This window comes from Culex quinquefasciatus, chromosome 3, assembly GCF_015732765.1.
Source record: "Culex quinquefasciatus strain JHB chromosome 3, VPISU_Cqui_1.0_pri_paternal, whole genome shotgun sequence".
Taxonomy (NCBI): Eukaryota; Metazoa; Arthropoda; class Insecta; order Diptera; family Culicidae; genus Culex; species Culex quinquefasciatus.
The window spans coordinates 1,616,416-1,641,797 of NC_051863.1; the positions used below are offsets into that span (position 1 = coordinate 1,616,416).

Below are 25,382 nucleotides of genomic sequence, written 5' to 3' on the forward strand. Positions count from 1 at the left end.
TTGAGCATAGAGTGCAGAGCAAAAGATGGCCCAGAATCCTTCATAATCATAGAAATTACAAAAAATCGGGATCGCCAAAATTTACTGCACTCTTTGCTCTGTCATAAAAACTAGCAACTCTGGTCCAAAAGTGAGAGAGAGAAAACGAAACTAACAAGTTTTGGAGTGCCAAATGTGCAACTACTCACTCATGAAATCAAATAGATCCTCACCTCACACACACACACACTCTTAAAAACTCCTCTTTTCAACTAAACTCCTGTTTTACTCCTATCTTACTCTATCGAAAAAATAAAATGTTAAAATTATCTTCTTCGCGCTTTCTCTCCCCCCCGATGGTATTTTAAAACAAATGTCCCATTCCAAAGGTGTCACTTTTACGCTCGCTCTTGAAGGCGGTATTCCACTGCGGGAGACAAACAAAGTTTCTCGCGGTGGAATACCACCCTAACTCTTTCGCAAACCAATTTTAGACAAAGTTAAAAAGAGTTTAACATTCGCAAAAACGAAGAAAAATCAATAATTAAAAGTAAAAATAGTCACATACACACAAAAATGAAAAAGAAAGGAAGGTTTGCCTTTGTTCGAAGTTTTTTAAAAAGCAAGCAAGTATAAAGTTAGCCAAAAATTGAAGAAAAAAAAGCGTAATCAAACATAAGCTCGTCATCGTCGTTGTCGTGTCGTCATAATCTTCCACACACACACAAATAAAAACACATTGGAAAAACAGCATAATCTCAGTCAAACACACTCACACACACCCATTAACAAACCCTGTTTTTCATCGCCGCCTTCCCTATTGTGTCTCATGGAACAACACTATTTAGTAGTAGTTTTTAGATAGTCCTTCTTCTAATTCACACCAGCATAGCAAAGTGCAGAGTTAAAAAAAAAGATGATCAAAACTCATCACCACATACGCTAATAAAAAAGAAAACGTTAGAAACACTAGTGTAAAACAAGTTAAGAGTGTAATCAAAGTGACCCAACAAACTCCAACAAAAGCAGATTTGCGACAACACAAGCAAGCGCGACAAACGCAACGTTGTTGTTGAAAACATCTAAACGTGAATGTGTTGAAGTTCCCACACGAAAAAATAGCATTTTAAAATCATAAAACGAATAACAAACAAATAGAACAAACTGTCAAAAGCTCATTCGCAAATGTAAACAAACCCGGAAAAATAATATCAAAACTTTGCAACGTGTAAAACTGAAAAAGAGTAAACCTAGCAGACTAGCAGAGTTTAACAGAAGTAATCGTAACACTCATTCATGACCTCTTGTTAACGGCACACACAAACAAACAAACAGACACACACACACACACACACACTTTTGTATCCATTATTTGTTTCCCCCTTCCTATTGCTGCATTTGCTTTGGAGGGCAAAACATTGAACGTAAAAAAAAAACAAAACACTAGAATCGCTATGGAATTTTCTTTTCTCAAAGCTAATGGAGAAAACCAAAAAAAAAAAAGAAAGAAAATATTGTAACAAGAAAATAAAAGTGAGATATACAACAGACACAGTCACACACACACACATTGACACAATTCTACAGAAAAAAAAACACACACAAACACGCTCTTCTCTTACACCGATCAAGAAGAAATGGATGGAAAAAAGATATAACTGTGTAACCATGCAAAACAATCTATTTTCTAATGAATAAAAAGTATATATATACAAAAAGAAGGGTGTTGTGAAATTTTTCTTTAATAGTCCGAAACCCCCATTTTGTCGGCAAAGTTGTAGAACTTTTCAGAAAAAATAGCTGCACGGAAAAACAATATTTCCCTTTTTTTCCACAAAACCTTTTTTTTAATGTTTTAGAGGACTAAAAATATATGTTTTGAGCCAAGTAGGTACGTTATGATGCCAAATCTGGTAAAGGAGATAGGAAATATAAAAAATATTTTTTGAAAAATATTAAAAATCAATTTATGTAGCCAAATCGAATTTGTTATCAAAAAGTATTTTACACTTTTATTTTTGGGTAACATGTACCGTTCGCTTCTGATTTTAGCAATAAAAATATTTAAAAATTTTGCAATATGAAATATCTATCTATTTTGAGACCTTTTCGAAAGCTAAGCTGGATTTGAAATTATTTTGATTGAACAGATTGGAAAATTTCACAAAGGTTTCAATTTGAATAGTACTTTTTATCAAAAAAAAAGTAATAATAATAATAAAAACAAATAAAATTGAAAAAATGTTAAAATAATTTTGATTGCCAATTCGCTTTGCGTGAAAAATTATTTTTAATTTTTTTTTTGTTCAGGTTTTCTATATTTCATTCATATCCATAAAAAAACATTGTTTCAAAAACTCATATCTCTTAAACAAGATTTTGCACAATCATGCACTTTGCACTATGGCTCAGAAGATAACTTTTTCAGTACCCTGCAGATAAAAATATACGTACACTCAAAGTAAAAAGTATCCTTTTTTTAAGTTCACCCGTCGTCACCCTTTAAAAGGGTATCGAAAATGTACTGATTTTGACATACCCTTTTAAAAGGGTGACGCCGGGTGAACTTATGAAAAGGATAGAAAGTATCCTTTTTGAGGATTGAAAGTACCTTTTTGAGGGATACTTCTGATTTTGAGTGTATAGTGGGAATTCATAAAAAGATAAAATCCGTAGTTACAGTTAAATAGGTTGAATCTGCGTTTGTAAACAAACAGTCTATCCCCCTCTTACTTGACGTGAACTGTCACTTGAGCAAAAGGGATAGACTGCTTGTTTACATACGCAGATTCGCCCTATTGAACTTTGCCGAAGACACCGAATTGATCCGAAAATCCCTTCTTATGATACCGTAAACCGGGATGACTTTGATAGTTTTGAGATTTTTCCGCAAAATGAGGAGTACAAATTAAACAAGTACATACTGGTATAGAATCTGAGTTTGGTAGAGAAGTGTTCGGAGTACCTCAAGAAGAAAACTTATTAAAATCTAGAAACGTTTAAAATTTAGTTAAGTATAATTATTGAGAAAATGTTGATGAATAATTAAATAGCATTGAGTGTCATGATTTTAAATCAGAAAACGGTATGCTTTTTCGGAGTTTTAGGACGATTTTCCCACTAGGAGAAGGTAAAATAAGTTTGTCAATTCACAAAAAATAGAATATCCAACTTTACAGGCATTTTCAGTTGAACAAATTTCATATAAAATGTGAAAACGTTTGATTCTGACTTTTTCTCAATTTTACCTAAAATTTATGAATATTTTGTTAAAAAGAAAATACATTTTGGAATTTGACAACTTGGCGGCAAATAACAATCAAAGGGGAGATGGGGGTAAGACGGCCACCCTAAGGGAGAAGTCTAATAAAATTTACACAACAGATTATTTTGATCTCAAATTACGTACATATTGTTCTACTACTAGTCCATTATAGAAATGACATAAATTAGTTTGTCTAAAAACCAATTTTCAATACTTTTCAGCAATTTTAAAAAAATAATTGAAATCGTATATATATGAACTACGCGGGGTAAGACGGCCACCCATGTGGGGTAAGACGGCCAATGCTATAAATTAACTTAATAACTTTGCTAAATCCACCCAAACACCTACATGGTTGGTTCAACACACTTCTCTGAACATCATAACTATTTTGGTTGAAAAAAATCAGGTTTCAAATGTGAAGAAAAATGCTGTTTAAAAAATTTCATATTTTGGCTCAGTGAATTTCATATTATTGCGACCACATTTTATGAAAAACTATGAATTTTACTACAAAACAAACACAATTTGATACAAAAAAAGTGTGTGTATTTCGATTAGAAAAAGTAAATCAAAATTATGTAAACAATATTAAAAAAGCGATTTTTATGAAAAGTTTGATAGGATTTCATACTATTCAATGAGTTTTGCTATATCACAGTAAAGAATGTTGTCGAAACGGTAGTTAACAGTATTTTGATTAAAAATTGATAGTTTTATTGAAAATGCTTTTCCTTTATCTACAAATATGTCTTAATAGTCAAAAACCGTCAAAAATATAACATATATCAAATAAAATCTACAAATTACGGGTGGCCGTCTTACCCCCGGAGGAGGTGGCCGTCTTGCCCCCACATAAATTATTTTTTAAACATTTTTTGTAAACAGTTCATCGCATTTTTTGAACTTTTTCGAGGGACATAATCTAGGGAAAACTTCAATTTAACGTGAAAAAATATTTGAAGACAGGAAAACATATTGTTATTTAACAAAAATGCCTAAGTTGTAATTCATCAAAATTACATCCAGTTTCAAGCTCAAAAATTATTTGTTTATTTTGAGCTATTTTTATACTATTTCAAACAATATTTCTGACAAAGGTGACTCCATATGCATTATTTAGCATGAGGATCAGTATTGTTAGCATAGCATAGCATAGCATTACGGGTCTGCACCACGCTGTAGGGGGTGCCACAATGGTCAATTCAATATTCTTAGACAATTTGATTGCTGCCCGGTACAACCAAAAATATCTAAGAACGGAAATTTCCACACTGTGCTCCAAGGCTACGCCCATACAGTCCCGTGGGGATTTGGGAGGGGATGTTTTTGTTGTTCACTAGTGGCAAAAGTGCAGGGAACCCATGCGACTTTTAAAAGTGAACGGAATATTTTTGGGAGGTTTGGAATGGGGTTAGAGGAATTTCATCGGGCCGATGAAAATGGTTGAATGCGTAATGTATTACATGATTTGGATGTTTGTAAGTGTAAATGTTAGTCTGTAGTGTATTATCTAATAAGCATATAGTTTTGTAATAATAATAATAATAATAAATATTATAAATATGGTAAATAAAATAAATTTAAATATAATCAAGATGATTCCAGGAAGCTGTAAAAAATAGCAGTAAATTAAAATCCAAATGCTCCAGATGGTTCCCATGCTGTTTTAGAAAGATTCGTTAATATAAGCAATTTGATGATATATGGTATGAGGAGATGGTATGTTACAGGAAAGGTATAGGATGAGGAATAATATGAACATGTAAATAAATAATCATTTAAAATACAAATGCTCCTGATGGTTCCCTTGCTGTTTTAGTAAGTGTCGTTAGTTTATGTAATTTGATCATATATGGTATGAGGAAATGAGGATATAAAGGAAAGCAATACGAAAAAAATAATTTGAACATTCAAATAAATTTACATATCAGCAGCTAAATTGAAATTAATTCCAGGAAGCTGTAAAAAATAGCAATAATTTTAAAACAAATGCTCCAGATCGATCCATTGCTGTTTTTTAAAGCATCGTTAGTTCATGCAATTTATATGTATATTTTATGGGAAAATAGTATGATAGAGGATTAGAAAAATATAAATAAATCATATAGTGAATACATACATGTTAGCAGTTAATGTAAGGAAGCTGTGAAAAATATAAATATAAATATCCCGTGGAAACAACGACGCAGGCCAAACACGATCGAAGCAGGCCTTGCCTCGCAAAGAGCAACGGCGAGACTCATTATTTAGCATGAGGATCAGTATTGTTAAACATTTTAGTAATATTCATTAGTTTTTATAAGTAAAACAGTGGGGTGGCCGTCTTACCCCCAGCTCCCCAACAGGAAAACAAATCCAATTTTAATGCTGATTTCCGGAATTGCATCCAATATTGTATAGAACTCGTTGTAAAAACATGACTTTTTCAGCACTCGTATTCCATACGTATTCGTGTTTAGGGTGTAATTTTGAGCAGCTTTTGTTCCTTGAAAAGCTTTACTTCTCTTGTTTTATGTTTGTCTTGTTCATTTTTAGTATTTCAATTTGCATTTTTCTTGATTAGTTTATGTTTGTTTTTGGTAGTATTTGGCCTATTCTACCACCTCTTATCATTACATTTTGCCTATCTAATTTTTTAATGTTTTTACAGTCACTTTTTCAATTTTTTGCTTATTTTTCACATTTATGCTATGAAATGGAACCGTAGAGGCATAGTCTGGGACACCAAAAAAAATACTGCATATTTCTTTTTACTTAAAATATAGGAAATGTTAATAAAAAACACAGTCAAAGTTGACCCCTAAAAAAATGACGTTTTTAAAAACATTGGCAAAGTCACATAAAACAAGTAAATCTTTCATCCCATAAATTTTCAAAAAAATATGAGTCCTTTTTACCAATGATTTTTAAAGATCAAAAATTGGTTGAAAAATGATTTTATGGCGATTTTTTAATCGAAGCCCGTCAAAAGGCGGGGTTGAGTTGTAGAGGGTTAAGAAGAAAATTGTGACTAGGTAAATTTTAATTTTCAGGCCATTTCAAATAGACAAAAGGACGGGTCGACGTTCCCCGACACTGCATTGATTTTTCACTAATACATAAAATGTTATTCCTTCCGAGTTTAATTTATTAAATTTGATGGACATTAAGAAAACAAGTATTTTTGAAATATTGAATTTGAATTTTGAATTTGAATTTATTTTTTTTTGTTTTGTTTTGTTGTAAATAGATCGATTTTTTTTTGTCAATTGACGACATTATTCTTCAAAGGTCGTCAGTTCGAGTCCCGAGGTGGATGGGAGCTAGTTTCGAGATTCGGATTGCCTCAACGTTCAAAGCTTTCGGACACCTAGTTTCGAGTATGAATCTAGTAATAGAAATGGACATGGGCTGTAGAGCAAACGATTTGATTTAAATAAAATAGTGGTTTATGGATAACTTTATTGAAAAAATCAAATGTTTTCTTACACATGTTTTGTTATACAGTTATATTACTCTTACATCACTCCGCAGAGTAGAAGTAGTACCAATCAAAAGTTCATAATCGTGCAAACCTGATCGAAAAAATAAACACACACTCCCAAACTCCCCCTTTACTTTCCACCGCTGCCACCCCAACCGAACAGGCCCTTAACGAATCCGGACATTCCGGCCGTCTGCTTCGCCCCACCCTTCTGCTCGACCTTATCGTCCAACGAGGGAAACTCGACAAAGTTGAGCGCCAGGTCGAAGAACAGCGGCTTGGCCGGAATCGGTTGCATCTCCGGCGTTAGCTTGAACACGTTCGGGTTGCGCGAGTTCAACGAGGAGTCCTCCTTGTACACGGACAGGCGTTCGAACAGCGGCTTGGAGGATTTCGTGCTTTTGCCGTAGAGAACCGACTCCTCGGTGGTGTCCTCCTCGAGGACGCTGTTTGCGTGCGCGGAGAACTTGCAGCCCTCGATGGTTTGGATGAGGCGTTTCAGCTCGTCTTGCAGGTCGAAATCAGCGCAAACGGATTTCTTCGATGCGGTCGCTTGGGACGCATACTTGGTAGAGCGTTCGTACATGGCCACGGCGTCACGCCAACGCTTCAGCGCAACCAGCGTGATGGCGATGTAATAGCAACGGAATGACTTGAAGGAAAGGGCCAAATTTTCAATTTCCGCTTGGTACTGGGCGTCCGATTCCATGCCCGGGAGCTGCTGCATTTCTGTTACGTTCTGAAGGATGATTTCATACAAACGGGACAAATCTTGAGGTTTCGTTTTCTTACCCTCGATCTGCACCTTTTCCGGTGCGTTTGGATCGTCCAAACTTAGCTTTCCCTGCGCAACCATGAACAAATTTCTCTCAAGAGTCAATTTTAATCGGGTGTACGAAAGATACGTCAGCAGGTACTGCGTGGCCGTCATGGTTCCACTGTCGCTGCTCGAACGCAACTTCGGGTCCTGTTTTATCTCATCTTTAATCGCCGAAATGGCATCCTTACAGTCCAACAGCACATTCTCCAGCAGTTCAATCTTGGCCGGATAGTCTTTTGCCTTTTCAATACTGTTGGCCAAATCCTGAATGCTAAGCAAGAACAATCGAACCTTCTCCGGCCGTACAGTGACCTTACGTCCGCGCCACTCCGTCGTTTGGAACGCTTCCATGCTTTCGGTTTTGGTCTGCGCAACCAGCGCGCTCAAATTATCCATCATTCCCTGTCCACGCATCTCCAGCAAATTGATCGCACCCTTTTCGCCCACATTGTACGCACAGTAGCGCAGACTCGGCGTCAACTCATCAACCTTTGCCTTATAAACGGCCTGTTCCTCCTCCGGCAGTGCTTGGGCAAGATTCTCGTAAATCATCTGCGCCTTCTTCAAGTTCTCCGCAGCCTGCTTCCACAGCGACAGCTCAAAATGCAACGATCCATGAATCCAGGCCGAGTACGCTTCCGCCTCCAGCTTGGTCCGCGCATCGCAATACTCCGAGTTGCACAGTTCCTGCAGCTGCAGCGCATAAACCGTGGCCTTGCGCATCTTCCCAACCAAATGGAACCGCTTTCTGGGTTCCGTGTTCGACTCCTGGCGCAGCTGCATCGCGTACGCCCAAGCCCGCTCGGCCAACATCAGCGGGATGTGGATGAACCGCTCGTCCGAGTTCTCCCGCTCCAGATTGGCCAGCGTCACGTCGCGTTTCTTAAAGTGCCGCTTATCGCCCTGGGGCAGATTCAGCGTCTTGCGCAGCCGCTTGACACGCCGCGAGCAGTAACCGCGGTACCGCTGGTAGTCCCCGTGGCGCAGACCATGCTGCAACTGCAAATCCTTGATCACCCGCAAAACTGGAATGTTACAAATCCGGTCAGCCAAGAAGAACGCACCACAAAAAATGAAGAAGAAGCAACTCACTTTCGATGGTGAACACCTTCGACGGTGCGGTCTCGTCCTCCTCCTCCTCTTCATCGACCTCCATCTCCTTTGCGGGGTCCGCGTTCTCCTTGTTGGCTTCCGGCTTGCTCGACTTGGATTCGACCATTTTTCCGGGCTAAATTTGCTGGAAAATGAGAAAAACTTCAACTCTGATGTTGGCACTTTCACTGAAACGATGTGCGACGACTCTGACAGAAGTGTGTCGTGTTGACAAAGTTTTTGACGTTTCTGACTGAAGGTGGGGATGTCACATTTTGAATAGATGTTTGCAGATTTTCTACCCCGGTGTGTGCAGAGATGTGCTGAGGGGCTGTTGAAATAAAACGAAACGCTTAAGCCAAATTTTTTTTCCAAACGATTTTGTATTGGGAATGTTACTTTCAGTTATGGTCATCTTAGCATGCTAGCAATTTTAGCGATTTATTATTGTAGGGATTACGACAATTATATTTAACTTCTTGCGAATGTTTGGAATATGTAACATTTGAACAGAAAATATCCTAGAACAAGGATCACAAAAAAAAAACTAAAAACCTTAGTAGTAAATTATGAAGTTCTAAAAATCATAAATTCTAAAATCCAATTTTAAAAACAGTGTAAAATGTTAAAAATAAAAATTGTTCAGTACAAAAAAAAAAAAAAATGCTAAAAGACCTATTGCAAACTACTTCAAAATATACAATCATAAAAATCAAAATATCCAAAAAAATATTAAATTATTATTTAAAGCTTAGAATTATTGCCTTCTCGAATTTCAGAAATCTATTTCAGAATTTTAAAAATTTATAACTTTAAAATTTTAGAAGTCTATATTTTGAACTTGTAGGAGTTTAGAAATTTATAAATTTTTTTTTAAATTTAAGAATTCTAGAATGTTAGAAATTATGTTTTTTTTTTTTTAAATTAATTTTTATTAAGATTTTAAGAATGTTGAAATTTTTGAATTTTTTATGCATAGAATTTAAAAATGTAATAATTTTAATATGCATGTTACAATTTAAGAATTCAATAATTAAATTTTACAATATCTAAAATTTAGAATTTCAGAGTTGATACGATTTTTATATGCAAAGAAATTTTAAAAGTTTTAGAAATAAGTAATTTAAGAATTTCAGAATTTTACATTCCTATAATTCCAGAATTTTTAATTTTGGAGCATAGAATTTTAGAATTCCTATAATTTAAGAATATCTGAAATTCAGAGTTTTAGATCTTTAGCCGGGACCCGTGGTGTAGGGGTAAGCGTGGTTGCCTCTCACCCAGTCGGCCTGGGTTCGATGCCAGAAGGTCCCGGTGGCATTTTTCGAGACGAGATTTATCTGATCACGCCTTCCGTCGGACGGGGAAGTAAATGTTGGCCCCGGTCTAACCTAGACAGGGTTGTTACGGAAAAGTCGAGAAAAAATCCGCGCCAGATCCGCGCCGACCCCTGAACTCAATCCGCGCGAAATCCGCGCCATATAAAAAAAATCGCGACAAACAAAGAAAAGAGTAAGAGAGTGAATGAAATTTTAAACAAAAAAAGAATAATACAGAAGGCATTTGGATCAGTACCGTTGATCAGTTGTGGATTCATATCCCACCTGTACCAAATGGAACAATTTTTGCCATTTCTGAAACAATATAAGCATTTTTTGCAACACTTTTAATATCGTTGCTTTAAAAACAAATTCAGGAAAAAAATTAAATTCAAAAATTAAAAAAAAAGAATTAAAACCATAAAATAAATCGCCAAAACTTTACTCTGGAAAATCTCTGGAAAATTTCTATTATTTTCTTCTCTAAATTTCTCTAAACAAAAATATGACTCCAAAAATGATCCGAACTAAAAAAAAAACAACAAAAAAAATAATAATTTAATAATTTAATAATTTAATAATTTAATAATTTAATAATTTAATAATTTAATAATTTAATAATTTAATAATTTAATAATTTAATAATTTAATAATTTAATAATTTAATAATTTAATAATTTAATAATTTAATAATTTAATAATTTAATAATTTAATAATTTAATAATTTAATAATTTAATAATTTAATAATTTAATAATTTAATAATTTAATAATTTAATAATTTAATAATTTAATAATTTAATAATTTAATAATTTAATAATTTAATACTTTAATAATTTATTAATTTAATAATTTAATAATTTAATAATTTAATAATTTAATAATTTAATAATTTAATAATTTAATAATTTAATAATTTAATAATTTAATAATTTAATAATTTAATAATTTAATAATTTAATAATTTAATAATTTAATAATTTAATAATTTAATAATTTAATAATTTAATAATTTAATAATTTAATAATTTAATAATTTAATAATTTAATAATTTAATAATTTAATAATTTAATAATTTAATCATTTAATAATTTAATAATTTAATAATTTAATAATTTAATAATTTAATAATTTAATAATTTAATAATTTAATAATTTAATAATTTAATAATTTAATAATTTAATAATTTAATAATTTAATAATTTAATAATTTAATAATTTAATAATTTAATAATTTAATAATTTAATAATTTAATAATTTAATAATTTAATAATTTAATAATTTAATAATTTAATAATTTAATAATTTATTAATTTAATAATTTAATAATTTAATAATTTAATAATTTAAAAATTTAATAATTTAATAATTTAATAATTTAATAATTTAATAATTTAATAATTTAATAATTTAATAATTTAATAATTTAATAATTTAATAATTTAATAATTTAATAATTTAATAATTTAATAATTTAATAATTTAATAATTTAATAATTTAATAATTTAATAATTTAATAATTTAATAATTTAATAATTTAATAATTTAATAATTTAATAATTTAATAATTTAATAATTTAATAATTTAATAATTTAATAATTTAATAATTTAATAATTTAATAATTTAATAATTTAATAATTTAATAATTTAATAATTTAATAATTTAATAATTTAATAATTTAATAATTTATTAATTTAATAATTTATTAATTTAATAAATGCATAAATTAGTTTATTAATTATGTTATTATTTAATTATTTAATTATTTAATTATTTAATTATTTAATTATTTAATTATTTAATTATTTAATTATTTAATTATTTAATTATTTAATTATTTAATTATTAATTATTTAATTATTTAATTATTTAATTATTTAATTATTTAATTATTTAATTATTTAATTATTTAATTATTTAATTATTTAATTATTTAATTATTTAATTATTTAATTATTTAATTATTTAATTATTTAATTATTTAATTATTTAATTATTTAATTATTTAATTATTTAATTATTTAATTATTTAATTATTTAATTATTTAATTATTTAATTATTTAATTATTTAATTATTTAATTATTTAATTCTTTAATTATTTAATTATTTAATTATATTATTATTTAATTATTAAATTATTTAATTATTTAATTATTTAATTATTTAATTATTTAATTATTTAATTATTTAATTATTTAATTATTTAATTATTTAATTATTTAATTATTTAATTATTTAATTATTTAATTATTTAATTATTTAATTATTTAATTATTTAATTATTTAATTATTTAATTATTTAATTATTTAATTATTTAATTATTTAATTATTTAATTATTTAATTATTTAATTATTTAATTATTTAATTATTTAATTATTTAATGATTTAATTATTTAATTATTTAAAAATTTAATAATTTAATAATTTATTAAAAATTTAATAATTTGATAACTTAAGAACTTTCTTAATAAATAAAAATTAACAAAAAAATCAATTGCAATACTTTCGTAATTTTTCAATTTAATAATTCGTACTTTTTCACGTTTTTTGAGTCTGTAAGTTTTGACAATTTCAAATTATGAATTATGTTTCTTTTTTATTTCAAATTGTTGAAGTCCAGATTTCTTATTTTTTAATTTTAACATTACAATTCGCTTTTAGACGGAGATTGTAGCAGATTTCTAAGTGGATTTCGTCATGTTGTGATAATTGGGAGTAGAATCAATTCTACCTGAATCAGAGTGGCAACAGAATTTTTATTTTTTTCAATAAACCAAAAATTTAAAAATTGAAATTTTTATATTGAAAAATTGAAAAAAACATAAAAAATCTAAAAAGTTTCTAAGCTTCAATTTTTAAAATTCTGTAATTTTTTTTAATTTTGTTAATTTGATTTTAATAAAATTGGTATTTATTTGAATTGTTAAGTAGATGTTTTAAAAATAATGAGTTGTAATGTAATGTTAAATTAATATAACAAATCTCAATACATTAAAAAAAATCGCTCCTTGAAGATTATTTCAAAGTTTCGTATGAAAAAAAACAATCAATAATTTTTAGAAGAAAATTTTCTTAATTAACAACTTCTTAGAAATTGATGTATTTGCACTCAACGAAAAAGATTGAATTTATTTAATTCCTAATAATATTTTCCTTTGTAATTTGAAAGAAATTCTATCGTTCTCAATTATTTTGTTTATCAAAATTGCCATCCGCGCGAAATCCGCGCCTGAGCAAAATTAGCCAGCAAATCCGCGCCAGATCCGCGCGATACGCGCCATCCGCGCCATCCGCGCGATCCGCGCCGTCCGTAACAACCCTGAACCTAGAGGGTTAGGCCGTTAGCTCAATCCAGGTGTAGGAGTCGTCTCCCTGAGTCCTGCCTCGGTGGAGTCGCTGGTAGGCAGTTGGGCTAACAATCCAAAGGTCGTCAGTTTGAATCTCGGGGTGGATGCAAGCTTAGGTGTAAAAAGAGGTTTGAAATTGCCTCAACAGCTCAGCTTTTCGAACACCTAGTTTCGAGTAGGAATCTCGCAATCGAGATAACGCCAAGGCAATGCTGTAAAGCAAATAGTTTGATTTTGATTAGATTTTTTGAGATCTTAAGAATTGTAGAATTTGAGAATGTTTTAGAATTTTTAAATTCCGTAAACTTAAGAATTTAAGAATAATTTAATTTTAGAATTTAAAGATTGTAGAATCTTTGAAATTTTTGAGAGTTACAATGTAAGAACTTCAGGATTTAATAAGTAAACTAATTTTAAAGCTACCGAATTTCATAATTTTCGAATATAAGAATTTTAGGGTTTCAAAATTTTTATAATTTTGAATTTCAGAATGTTACAAATTTTGAGTTTATTAGATTTGAAATATTAAAATTTTAAATATTTTTTGAAATTTTGAAATATTATAAAATTCCAGGATTTTAATTTTTTTGTATTTTTAAAATTTTATAATTTCGGAATATTGTTATATAAGAATTTTAGAGTTGTAGAATTATTAAGAATTTAAGATTCTCAGAATTGTAAAATTATTAAAGCTGGTCAAAAATTACTTTGAAATTTGAATTTGCAGCCATTATACACACTTCGATCTTAAGAATTGAAGAATTTTCGAATGTTTTAGAAAAAAAAAATTCCATAAAACTTAAGAATTTAAGAATGTTTTTATTTTAGAATTTCAGGACTGTAGAATTTATGAAATTTTAGAAGATTACATTGATAGAATTTCAGGATTTTATGAGTAAACAAATATTTAAATTAATGAATTTCATAATTTTAGAATGCTAGAGTTTTACATCTTGGAATTTCAGAGTTTCAAAATTTTATAATTTTAAATTTTAGAATTTAAGAGAACTATAATTTAAGATTTTTTTAATTTTTTAAAATTTTGTTTTTATGAGTTTTTTTATATTAAAATTTTTAATATATTTCAAATTCAAAATTATTAAAGCATCAATATATTAAAACTCTAAAATTTTAAAATTTTTGTATTTTTTATATTTTATAATTTCGGAATTAGTTTTAAGCTTCATCTAGAAGGTTTTTTTTTATTTTATTTTTCCTTCTCTTGCCGAATCCATTGTTAGAATATCCAATTACATCAAAATGAATTATAGTTAAAATCATAGTTGAAAGGAACTCCAAAACTCTATTAGGTTAGGTAGAAATTTAGAAAGGGTTGAAATTTTAAAAGCAGGTCAAAAATCACATTGCAATTTGAATTTGTTGCCATTTTACACACAGATATCCAAGCCCTATCTTTCGGTGGAGGGCAATACAATACTTTTGTCCAAAAAGAGATTTCTGGGAAATTTCGGAATTGAGTAAATATCCAGAGTTTTCAAGAGTTTAAATTACTTTGTCTTTATTACATTGGTACATTTTTGCCTATCAACATTCAATATATTATAATTTAGCTGTTTTTTGTGTTGTTTTCAATAAGAGTAGCAATCTTAAACATTCCGTCTGGGCTTACGAAGTAAATAATCTGATGAAACAATGCGCTGGCTCATTCGAATTCGTTGCTGCCGATCGAGTAATTTGATTTTCTGGTTTTTTTATGCAGCAAGGATACCTCCTCCTTTCAAGCACACAACTATGCGATAATGTTGCTGTTTTTTTGTTTGTTTGAGTGTTTGTGTTTGTAAAAATCTTGGAAAGATGTATATAAATATTTGTTTAAAATAGAAATCCCGTGTGTTTTTTTGCTTGTTGTCCGTATTTTTCTTTTTTTACTCGTGATGCCGCAGGCCGCAGATCGAGATGAACGTGCTAAAGTTTTGCAGGTGGCAGGCCGGAACGACGGTGTACGCGATCCGGGCCACGTTGGACGGCGAGCTGAGAAAGCTTTCGATGGCCTCGAGGAGGGCTTGAACGGAACCGATGGCACCCACCTGGTAGAAGAAGCGCAGGTGAACCGTTGGCAGGGTGGCCGCGCTAGGGACCGGTCCCGTGTTGTGGTGGTGAGGATGGTGATGGGGCGGAGGTACGAGCTGTTGGGTTGGGTTGGGATCATCCGACGAGGAGGAGGAATCGTTTGACGGGCTGTTCCCAAGTGGGTAGTCCTGGAGTAGTTTCCGGAGGACGTACGCGATCGCGTCGTGGATCTGCTCGCGGGAGATTTTCTGCGAAAGTTGATTGTGGTGGTGCATGCAGTCATCGCTCAGCTCCGTCAGCTTGGTCGTTGATGTCGCTAGGCCTGGGTAGTAGATACATGGTCAGGGGTTGAATTCTTCAAGTGGGGAATGACATGGTCTTACCGGTCGAGATGTAACACACAACCGAGGCGCAGTTGTTTTCGTAGTTCCACCGTCTCCGAATTGAGATCGTGTAATCGCCGATTGAGCAACCCGTTTCTTCGTCTAAAAAAAAAGATCTAGATTATTCTTTTGAAACCCCAAAAGATTCTCTAACAACAACTCACAGTCAAACTTGTCGTTGTGCGTGTGCGCCCAAACTTGCCACTCGACGAGGGCACCCCGCGGCAGCGCCGGCACCACAATGTAGTCGATGATGGCGTTGGCCGTCCGCCGTTCCCACTGCCGTCTGGCCTCGGAGATGTAGCTCGGATGCGTCACGAAGCAGATTCCCTGCAATGATTAGTAAGTGTGTGTATGTGGCTCTTTTGCTTCTTCAAAAAAGTGACTCCGTCGAACCAACCTGAACGACATCCCGCAGCTGACCCTGGGCGTGCATGGCCTTCGCTATCCGTGCGACGTGCCTCAGCGTGAGCTTGCACTGCTGCTTGATGCCACCCTCGATGATGGTCATGCTGCCCGGGACGAGCGCGATCTGGCCGGAGATGTACGTTATGGTGCCGACCTGGGTAAAAAAATAATGTTTTAGGAATTAAAGTCTTGCTTTTCAAAAATTACACAAAAGAGATATTTGTACAATTCAAGCAACTGTTCTTACAATAAAAAAAATCAAAACAAAACAAAATTAAATTTTAAACTAAATCAATTTCAACTTTAAAATTTCGGGCATTTTGATAATTTTGGTTATTTTTGCAGTTTTGATCGTTTTGGTCGTTTTGGTCGTTTTGGTCATTTTGGTCGTTTTGGTAATTTTGGTCGTTTTGATCATTTTGGTCGTTTTGGTCATTTTGACCGTTTTGATCGTTTTGGCCATTTTAGTCGTTTGGTCATTTTGGCCGTTCTGATCGTTTTGGTCATTTTAGTCGTTTTGGTCATTTTGGTCGTTTTGATCGTTTTGGTAATTTTGATCGTTTTGGTCGTTTTGGTCATTTTGGTCATTTTGACCGTTTTGATCGTTTTGGCCATTTTGGTCGTTTTGATCGTTTTGGTCATTTTGGTCGTTTTGGTCATTTTGATCGTTTTTGTCATTTTGGTCATTTTGATCGTTTTGGTCATTTTGGTCGTTTTGATTGTTTTGGTCATTTTGGCCGTTTTGATCGTTTTGGTCATTTTGGGCGTTTTTGTCATTTTCGCCGTTTTGATCGTTTTAGCCATTTTAGTATTTTGGTCATTTTGGCCGTTTTGATCGTTTTGGTCATTTGGGTCGTTTTGATCATTTTGGTCGTTTTGGTCATTTTGGTCGTTTTGCTCATTTTGGTTATTTTGTCATTTTGGTAATTTTGATCGTTTTAGTCATTTTTATAATTTTGGTCGTTTTAGTCAATTTGGTCATTTTGGTCGTTTTGCTCATTTTAGTCATTTTGGTCGTTTTAGTCAATTTGTTCATTTTGATCGTTTAAGTAATTTTGGTCATTTTGATCATTTTGGTCATTTGAGTCATTTTGGTAATTTCGGTAATCATGATCTTTTCGTCATTTTGATCGTCTTGATCATTTGGTCATTTTGGTCGTTTTGGTCAAATTGGTCATTTTAGTCATTTTGGACATTTTGGCCGTTTGAGTCATTTTGGTCATTTTGATCGTTTTGGTCGTTTTAGTCATTTTGGTCGTTTTAGTCATTTTGGTCATTTTGATCGTTTTGATCGTTTTGGTCATTTTTATCGTTTTGTTCATTTTGATCGTTTTGGCCATTTTCGTCATTTTGGTCAAATTGTTCCTTTTAGTCATTTTGGTTATTTTGGCCGTTTGAGTCATTTTGGTCATTTTGATCGTTTTAGTCTTTTTGGTCGTTTTGGTCGTTTTAGTCATTTTGGTCATTTTGATCGTTTTGATCGTTTTGGTCATTTTGATCGTTTTGGTCATTTTGATCGTTTTGGTCATTTTGATAGTTTTGGCCATTTTTGTCATTTTGGTCATTTTTATAATTTTCGTCATTTTGATCGTTTTGGTCATTTTTGTCATTTTGGTCGTTTTGGTCATTTTGATCGTTTTGGTAAATTTGGTCATTTTGATCGTTTTGGTAAATTTTATCATTTTGATCCTTATTGTCAATTTGGTCGTTTTGATCATTTTGGTCGTTTTGGTCATTTTAGTAATTTTGGTCATTTTTGTCATTTTGGTCATATTGATCATTTTGGCCACTTGGTCATTTTGGTCGTTTTGGTCAAATTGCTCCTTTTAGTCATTTTGGTAATTTTGGCCGTTTGAGTCATTTTGGTCATTTTGATCGTTTTAGTCTTTTTGGTCGTTTTGGTCATTTTAGTAATTTTGGTCATTTTTGTCGTAAATATTTTTTTCAAAAGAAAATGTAAGGAAATTTTGCAAGAGTTGGTTACCTTGGTCGACTGACTGTAGGTGCCGATGTTGGCCGGCGCCCAGTGGGAAATTCCCTGCACGTGCATCGTGTGTCTTTTGTGGTCCCATTCGGAAGCTGTGAAGAGGAAACCATTTTGAGTTCAAGAATTTATCACGGCACAACGCGTTGATCTTACTTGATTTCTCGGGGTTGAACGCGACCGCTTCCAGCACGACGTGACAGTCCTCCGGAAGTGGACATTCTACGCAAACCTGAATGGAAAAAAAGGGAATCGCAATTAGAAACTGTCGGTTTCGCAAAGCGTTTTCATTCCTTTTACCCTAGTCGGTGGATTGGTAAAGCTAAACAGTGAAGAGTAGACCTCGTTGAGCGCACCGTAATCGGCCATGTCCCGTACGTACAGTGTGATGTAGCAGATTTGGCGCAGCGTAAACGAGTTTGAGGTTATAAGGTCTTCCAACGTGTTGAGGGCGATCTGCATCGCCTGACTAGATGATTCGGCCACTCCCTGGACGCCGGCAACCCACATCCAGCCCTTGGAGTTGACGATGGCCCGGGGTTGATTTGTGAGCGGTTCCTTCTCCCTTACGTAGCTCAGCGGAACTTCACTGCCTCCGATGGCGGCCTCCACGCTGGACCGTCTCGTGATGATCTTCACCGGTGATCGTGGTGGCAGTGACAGCTCGTGGTTGAGGTCCTTCGTGCTGAGACTGTTACTGCGTGAAACTCCACCAACTCCCTCAATACCGCTGATGTCGTCCTTGCTGAACGAGCTCCGTATGATCGCCGCCCTGGCGTTGGTTTCCTTCTCGATCAGCTCCAACTCCGTCTCACTCAAATCCGGATCGCTCAAATCGTTATAGCTACTCTCGTTCAAGTCCGACACAAAGTCCAGCGAGTTCTTAATCACCACCGGCGTCTCATTCCGCTCCTTCGGCACCAACCGGAGCTTCGTAAAGTTCAAATACCCCACCGGACAAACCGGATCCGCCGAACTGATCACCGTCTGCACATCGTCCACCACGATCCGGCTCTTGAACAGCGGACAATCCAGCGTAAACGTCTCGTACTCGCCACCCTCGCCGCAAACGTTCAACCCGTACTTGTCCTTCATCTTGGCCAGGTACGGTTGCATCTCCTTCAGCGATTTGCCCAGGTGCCGGTCCGGCATCAGCCCCAGCGCGGCCACCTTGATGATGATGGCGCACACCTGACTGTCGATCATCTCCGCCAGCAGTTCGGTTTGGTCACGGCGCCACAGGTAGGCCAGCGAGATGAGCTTGAGACGGGTGCAGCTGGAAATAAGAGAGAGAACAGAGCGATTTAAAATTTTGTATTTTTTTATTTGAAAGAAACTTTGTCCATCGATTCTAAATAAGCCATTTTGCATCATTGCATTGGATTCTCCATACAAACTTGGGCCTATACAAAAAGTGGTATGACAAGGTTCAATAATGTAGAGACGGGATTTCTGATCAAAAAGATTTCTTCTGCAAAGGTTTGAACAAAATTTTCAAAAAATAGCGATATTTAAAAAAACTAAACAAAATTACTGCAATTTTTATTCAGCGAAAAAAAAGTAGTTAATGAACTAAGTTAACTTTTCAACACTCAATTAGATGCTCTTGCGATTGTTATTAATTCATTTAGGTATTTCTGGCAGCTTTAACCATCTTGGTCATTCGTTGCCCTAAAATGGATGCTGAAAAGTACTTTTCCCTTGTGTTATATTTAAAAATTCAAAAGTATTGATTTCTGGAAATTGAAAAATCGACATAAATTAATTTCGTAAACCATTTTTTTCTGAATAGTCCTCAGCAATTCTTACAAATTTGCCGATTATGTACAGATTTTTGAATATTTGTGTACCATTTTGTAGGGTTGCCAGAATTGAATGGTGCATTGTATGGGTGAACCATTTACTCGAAATGGCGTTTTTGGTTGTATGGAAATTTTGCCCCAAAAAAGTTTAAGCAAAAAAAAAAAAATAATACAAATAAAATCCATTTCCGGTTTTGGTGGAGAACTGCTCTGCACTAAAACCCCGGATTTTTTATTTCTCTAGATAGATTTTTGCATCCCCCGACCCCTTGGTAATTTGACATTGTTATTGTCTTTTGACGTTCGACTGCATTTTAGTTGGGCTTCCCAGTTAAAAAGCAACAAAATTTAAAAAAAAAACGCCAATTTATCGAACAAGTACTGTACTGCAATCATTAATAATGGCAAGAAAAAATATGGGGCGTTATCCAATCACAAGTTTATTTTCCGGATGCTTTATTTTGGATAAGATTGAATAAGAAAAAAAATAAGAAAATTTTTAATCAAAACTAAACTAATAAATGTTAAGCCTTCCTTTGCCGAGATTTTGAAACTTTTAAATCCTAAGTAAATTGTGGAGTTTGAAAGATTACGATAAATCTAGTTTTTTTTTTTGTTAAAAAAAGGTACAATAAATTAAATTTGGAGGTTAGAAAGGACTGCACTGTTTACATGGACTTAGCACAGTTCGATGCGGTCGTCGATTTTGTTCGAGGAAATTTGTCGAAAATCGACGAAGACCATGTACAGTGCACACGAGCTGTCAAATGACGTCATGGCGTAAAACCTAACTGGGCTGAACGAAAAATAACGAGGGGACCACCGATGCATAATATTTTCCTAATGAAATATAAAAATCAAATTTTCTCAAATTTATTCACAGTGCTTATTTTTCATATTTCTTTAATTTTGACTTGTAAAAGTTTTAAAAAGTTTTTTTTTTCTTTATTGAACAGGCTTTTGATATCCATTAACCCCTCGATCATTTCGGTTTGTTTTGGTTTTTAACGTCTGTCTGCTTTTTGACCGAACAAGTTAAATTGAAATGCATTTCTGTGTTTATCATTATATTTATCATGTCTGGGATCGATCAAAAATATTTTAAGTTTTTTGAGAAATTCCATTGTACAGTACAGTATTTGTTCGCTAACTGGGCTGAACGGATAGAGCCGAGGGGACAATCAATGCATACTTTCTTAGTAAAATATAAAAATAGAAGTTACCTAAATTTGTGTTTAGAGCCAATTTTTCAAGTTTCCTTAAATTTTGACATGAATTTTCACAAAAACTAAAAAAAAAAGTTATATTTTTTGCTCTTGATTGTTGCATCCTTTGACCCCTCGGTCATTATTGTTTGTTTTTGACGTTTGTCTGCCTTTTAAGTGGGCTACAGCCCAGTTATCGAGCGCCCGGTTAAAAAACAGCCCAGTTACCGAACAACCTGGGTGCTGAAAAGACAGAATGCGTAACGTGATTTTCGAAAGCTCCCCACTGCTCCCCACTAATACATCTGCACTACAGCTGTAAACATAAACAAAGTAGAAGGCTATGTTCAAGCTCAAGCGTGACATATTTTTTGCTGCTGAAGTGAATTATTATGAAACATTTTGGATCTGTTGATGTTGATGTTTTAGATGAAAAATTAAGTGCTTCGCACTTATTTCTTCGTAGACTAAACGATGGGCGGCCAAAAGAGGCCTTTTTTGTTTTCCACGTGATGAAAATTTGTGTCAAAAGTGAGTGGAATTTCGTGAATCAGAAGAGCAACCGAATGGAAGTTCCGAGATTATGTATCTTTGATGTGTAGTGATAATATCGGAGTAACCAATATTATTTGGAAAATACTATTGATAGTTATTGATAATTCGTCGCTAACATTTAAAAAGCGTCATAAACATGGATTTTGTAGACATAGCGATTATAAAATTTTAGCGACGAATTATGCCAAACTCGATTTCAAACCTCTTATTAAGATGTTTTGACTTCGAATACCTCAATAGTCATCGATTTTTTTTAATTCCTGACTAAATAAATTTTAGATCGATCACAATACTTGCCACTTCTTGGTATAATTATGCGAACAGTAAATTGGTTCCGCTTTGACAGTTCTAAATTGAGGCCGCTTTGCGGACAACTATTCTGCACCCAGATATTTAGGTCCTGATATTTGGAACGCCGATCAAAATATTCTAAATTGCAGTTATTCAGGGAGTAAGGCAGTTCCGGTAGATATTTTTTTGAGAATAATTAACACTCTGCCTTGAAAATTATATAAATTCTCCACATGTGCTCATAACATCACACGAATACAGCAGATCTGCATAATCTTTTCAGATTCAATTTCCCACAGCTAATCAAAGTGATAAACAGGTTGATAAAATCGCAACAAAAGATTGATTTACACACATCCTCCACCACCCCTGAGCAATGCTATTGCTGCAGTGCTCATAAATAACTGCCGCCAGTCGTCGTCGTCGCCGTCATCATCACCGCGTCTTCGTCGCAGACGCAGATCACGCGATGCACATGAGATGATAAACTTGCGTTACACTTCTCTACACAACTAGACAGAGCCACTTACACATTCTCGACGCGCACCCGCTGGTAGTCGGACAGGATCGCGCCGACGGCGACCGCCTCCACGTTCTGTTCCTCCTTCACCTGGGCGAGCAGCTCGTACAGATCTTCGACTTCGTCGTCTTCGGTCGGTTCGTAGCTGCCCTTGGTGTTGATCGAGTTGCCGCGGGTTATCTTGCGGTACAGGGGGAGTTCCATCGCCTGGGCGAGCTTCTCGATGCCCTGGTGGCCGACGGTCTGGTACATGTAGCTGTCCAGTTCGTCTGGAACGGAAGTTGTTAGAATGGTTGATGCTGGTGGAGGTTTTGAGAAGGGGTTACCTTTATCTTTGGGGTGCAGGTTGGCCAGCGCAATCACCTGGTGGCCTTCGGCAGTAACCTGCATCATGTTGTAGGTGCTGTCCTTGCCACCGCTGACGAGCGCCACGACCCGCATCTTGTTCAGAGTTTCTAGTTACACCACAACAACAACAACAACAACAAAACGGTGAATGTGTCTTTTGAAAACAAGCTATAACAAATCAACAACTTGTGACCCGTAGAAAAACCCAATAGAACACAGGTTGGCCGCGCAGCTTTTTCGCAGTTGGCTCCTTCCAAACGACCTTCACTTGCCTTCCTCTCCTTGGCCTGCAAAGAGCAAGAGGTTCCGCCGCCAAGTACACAACAATGTACTGTAGACTTGGTCTGTGTGTTGATCTACTGCAGCGCAGGTTCCGTTGCACCGCGATGTGCAGTGATAAGCCTTATCACTTACTTCTATTGGGAGAATGTGTACAAAAACGTGCGACTCGCAGTCGGCTCTTGGCCCTTTTTTTCTTCCTTCCCTCCCTCTCTATCTCTCTGTTCTCTATTGTGATTGTAATACGAGATGAAGATGCTCCTGCTGCAGACGATGATGATGATGATGCTGCGGCGATCGATGTCTTCCGTCCTCTTCCAGCGTCCGCCTCTTTCCCTTCTAATCGCTCAAACAAAGACGACGACCACAACAACTACTACTACTACAACCACTGACAATCCGTATCTTCCTCATCGGCCGCAGCATCCGCACGTCGGGAATCAAAAAACGATAACAAACCACTCGCCCAAACCAAGTAAATAAACACCTTGAGATATTCTCCCCCGAATGGCCATATGTCACTCCCGTTCGCGTGGTACCCAAGATCTATCGAGCTAGCTATCGAAGCAGGCGACGACGATGGCGACCGACATCCATCACCACCACCACGCACACAAATCACGACGAATCACTTCTCTTTAACATCTTGGCCAGCAGATAAGTAGGCTGTGGTGTTTTGGGAATTTTGGGCTCTAACTTTGGGGTCACCACCAGCAGCAAAATTATCGACGACGACGACTTCTCGACTGATATGGCCGCGGCTGATGGGTTGGTCGACGACGTCGATTCGATTCTCGTCAGGTTTGACAGCTGAATAGAAGGTACGAGGGGGGATAGCAGTGCAAAAAGAAGGTAAAATATGTGACGGAATTAGATACGCATGGCAGGAATAGGGGTATTTGTGAAACAATGCGCCGTTAGGTTAGGCACATTAAATACATAATGTGGCTTCTTTACTAGACTAGAACTAACGACATCATTAAATTTTATTCTCGAACAACGAAAGCATCAACAAAACATAACAACCTATAACAAAACTTAAAAATGACAGATCACATCCATGCGCTGTCACAGCACCAACAAGCGTATCCAACTCCAAGCGAAACTTATTTGGGGATACCGCGGAGATTTTCCCTTATCCTGTTGAAAAAGTGGAGCATCAACCATTCCCGTCTTCAGAATCCTCAATCCTTGTTCCTGGCAGGCAGGAATTTTTTTCCCAAATACAATACAAACGATAAGAGGAAGGGGTTCCCGTGGTCAGAATGAGCTCAAATTTAGAATTTCAGGGGTAGCCCCGAGTAAGCCACGATTTGGGCCACCCTAGTGACGGCGTTGTTTTAAATCTGCCCGATGTCCAAAATTAAAAAAAAAAGCAAATTTAGAATAACAAAAAAAAAAATGAAAATTTTAAAGTCTTTTAATTTTGGATGTCGGAGCGAGAAAAGGATTTCGTAGGGACGTACCAAGCCGGTTTTGTGGAGGGGAAATAAAAAAAAGTATAAAATTGAAATAACGAGCCATGGTTTCAACATTTTAATGTAAAAAGTGTTTTGAAATGCATTGTACACCTATCCAGTTGTTTTGCCATCATTAGTTTCCAAAATATCTAAGTACTGACGAATTTTTTTTGCGAATAATAAAATTTTTGCGGTGCTGTACATTGGATTTTCATAAAAATTCAAAACATTTTTAAACAAGCCCAACATGCTAAATATGATTATCAATGCAAAAAAAATCATTTTAGGTTGTTTTCAGTTGATTAGACTTCTTGCCCCCTGATTTTTCAGACCAATTTTGAAGGGAGGGGGGGGGGGGACATAAACTTTGAAAAATATTTGCAACGGCCTAATCAAAACAAAAAAAAAATTGCAATTCCACTGTGAAACTGTCAACTTTTCCTGCCCTTCTGAAAAAACGAAACGGCCTACTTTTCCCTACCAAAAATAACAGAATGGAAAATTAATACCTTTCAATAACAGTGCTGAAAGTTGAACTTTTCAGCACTAGTATCGAAAAGTAACATTTCGAAAAGTACAACATTTCGAAAAGTAACATTTTTCAATATTGTTTTGTTTTGAACGATAAATTTACTAAACACATGAATGTAAATTAACAATCCAATCAAAGATTTTTTCTCAAAATGTAGGTTTTTAATTTAAAAAAAACTATTTCAAAATTTCTGTTTTTTTTTTGTAATTTGCATTATGGCCAAAATTACGGCTCGGTAAACCTCGTTGGATAAATGTACAATTCGTGCTGAAAAAATCTTCTTT

The 25,382-nt window shown here is 34.3% G+C and overlaps 2 protein-coding genes across 2 annotated transcripts; both read right to left on the reverse strand.

The window, feature by feature from the left end:
• Positions 1-6,671: 6,671 nt before the first annotated feature.
• On the reverse strand, positions 6,672-8,855 carry LOC6040507 (signal recognition particle subunit SRP68). The gene is made up of 2 exons (XM_001849841.2): positions 8,623-8,855; positions 6,672-8,555 (listed from the first exon to the last, which is right to left on the reverse strand). Exons 1-2 carry the CDS (start codon positions 8,747-8,749, stop codon positions 6,841-6,843), a joined length of 1,842 nt encoding a protein of 613 aa, XP_001849893.2. The 5' UTR covers positions 8,750-8,855; the 3' UTR covers positions 6,672-6,840.
• Positions 8,856-14,798: 5,943 nt separating this feature from the next.
• LOC6040508 (diphthine--ammonia ligase) lies at positions 14,799-23,921 on the reverse strand. The gene is made up of 9 exons (XM_038262483.1): positions 22,806-23,921; positions 22,490-22,748; positions 18,407-19,382; positions 18,263-18,338; positions 18,107-18,201; positions 16,115-16,276; positions 15,879-16,044; positions 15,715-15,816; positions 14,799-15,653 (listed from the first exon to the last, which is right to left on the reverse strand). Exons 1-9 carry the CDS (start codon positions 22,918-22,920, stop codon positions 15,187-15,189), a joined length of 2,418 nt encoding a protein of 805 aa, XP_038118411.1. The 5' UTR covers positions 22,921-23,921; the 3' UTR covers positions 14,799-15,186.
• Positions 23,922-25,382: the final 1,461 nt, after the last annotated feature.

Excerpts from the sequence above, each read along its gene's own strand:
- LOC6040507 (XM_001849841.2), bottom strand. The coding sequence starts at position 8,749 with ATGGTCGAATCCAAGTCGAGCAAGCCGGAAGCCAACAAGGAGAACGCG. Across the intron at positions 8,556-8,622 it reads GAAGGTGTTCACCATCGAAA|TTTTGCGGGTGATCAAGGAT; the intron begins GTGAGTTGCTTC and ends GTAACATTCCAG.
- LOC6040508 (XM_038262483.1), bottom strand. The coding sequence starts at position 22,920 with ATGCGGGTCGTGGCGCTCGTCAGCGGTGGCAAGGACAGCACCTACAAC. Across the intron at positions 16,045-16,114 it reads AGCTGCGGGATGTCGTTCAG|GGAATCTGCTTCGTGACGCA; the intron begins GTTGGTTCGACG and ends TAATCATTGCAG. Across the intron at positions 15,817-15,878 it reads GCACAACGACAAGTTTGACT|ACGAAGAAACGGGTTGCTCA; the intron begins GTGAGTTGTTGT and ends CTTTTTTTTTAG.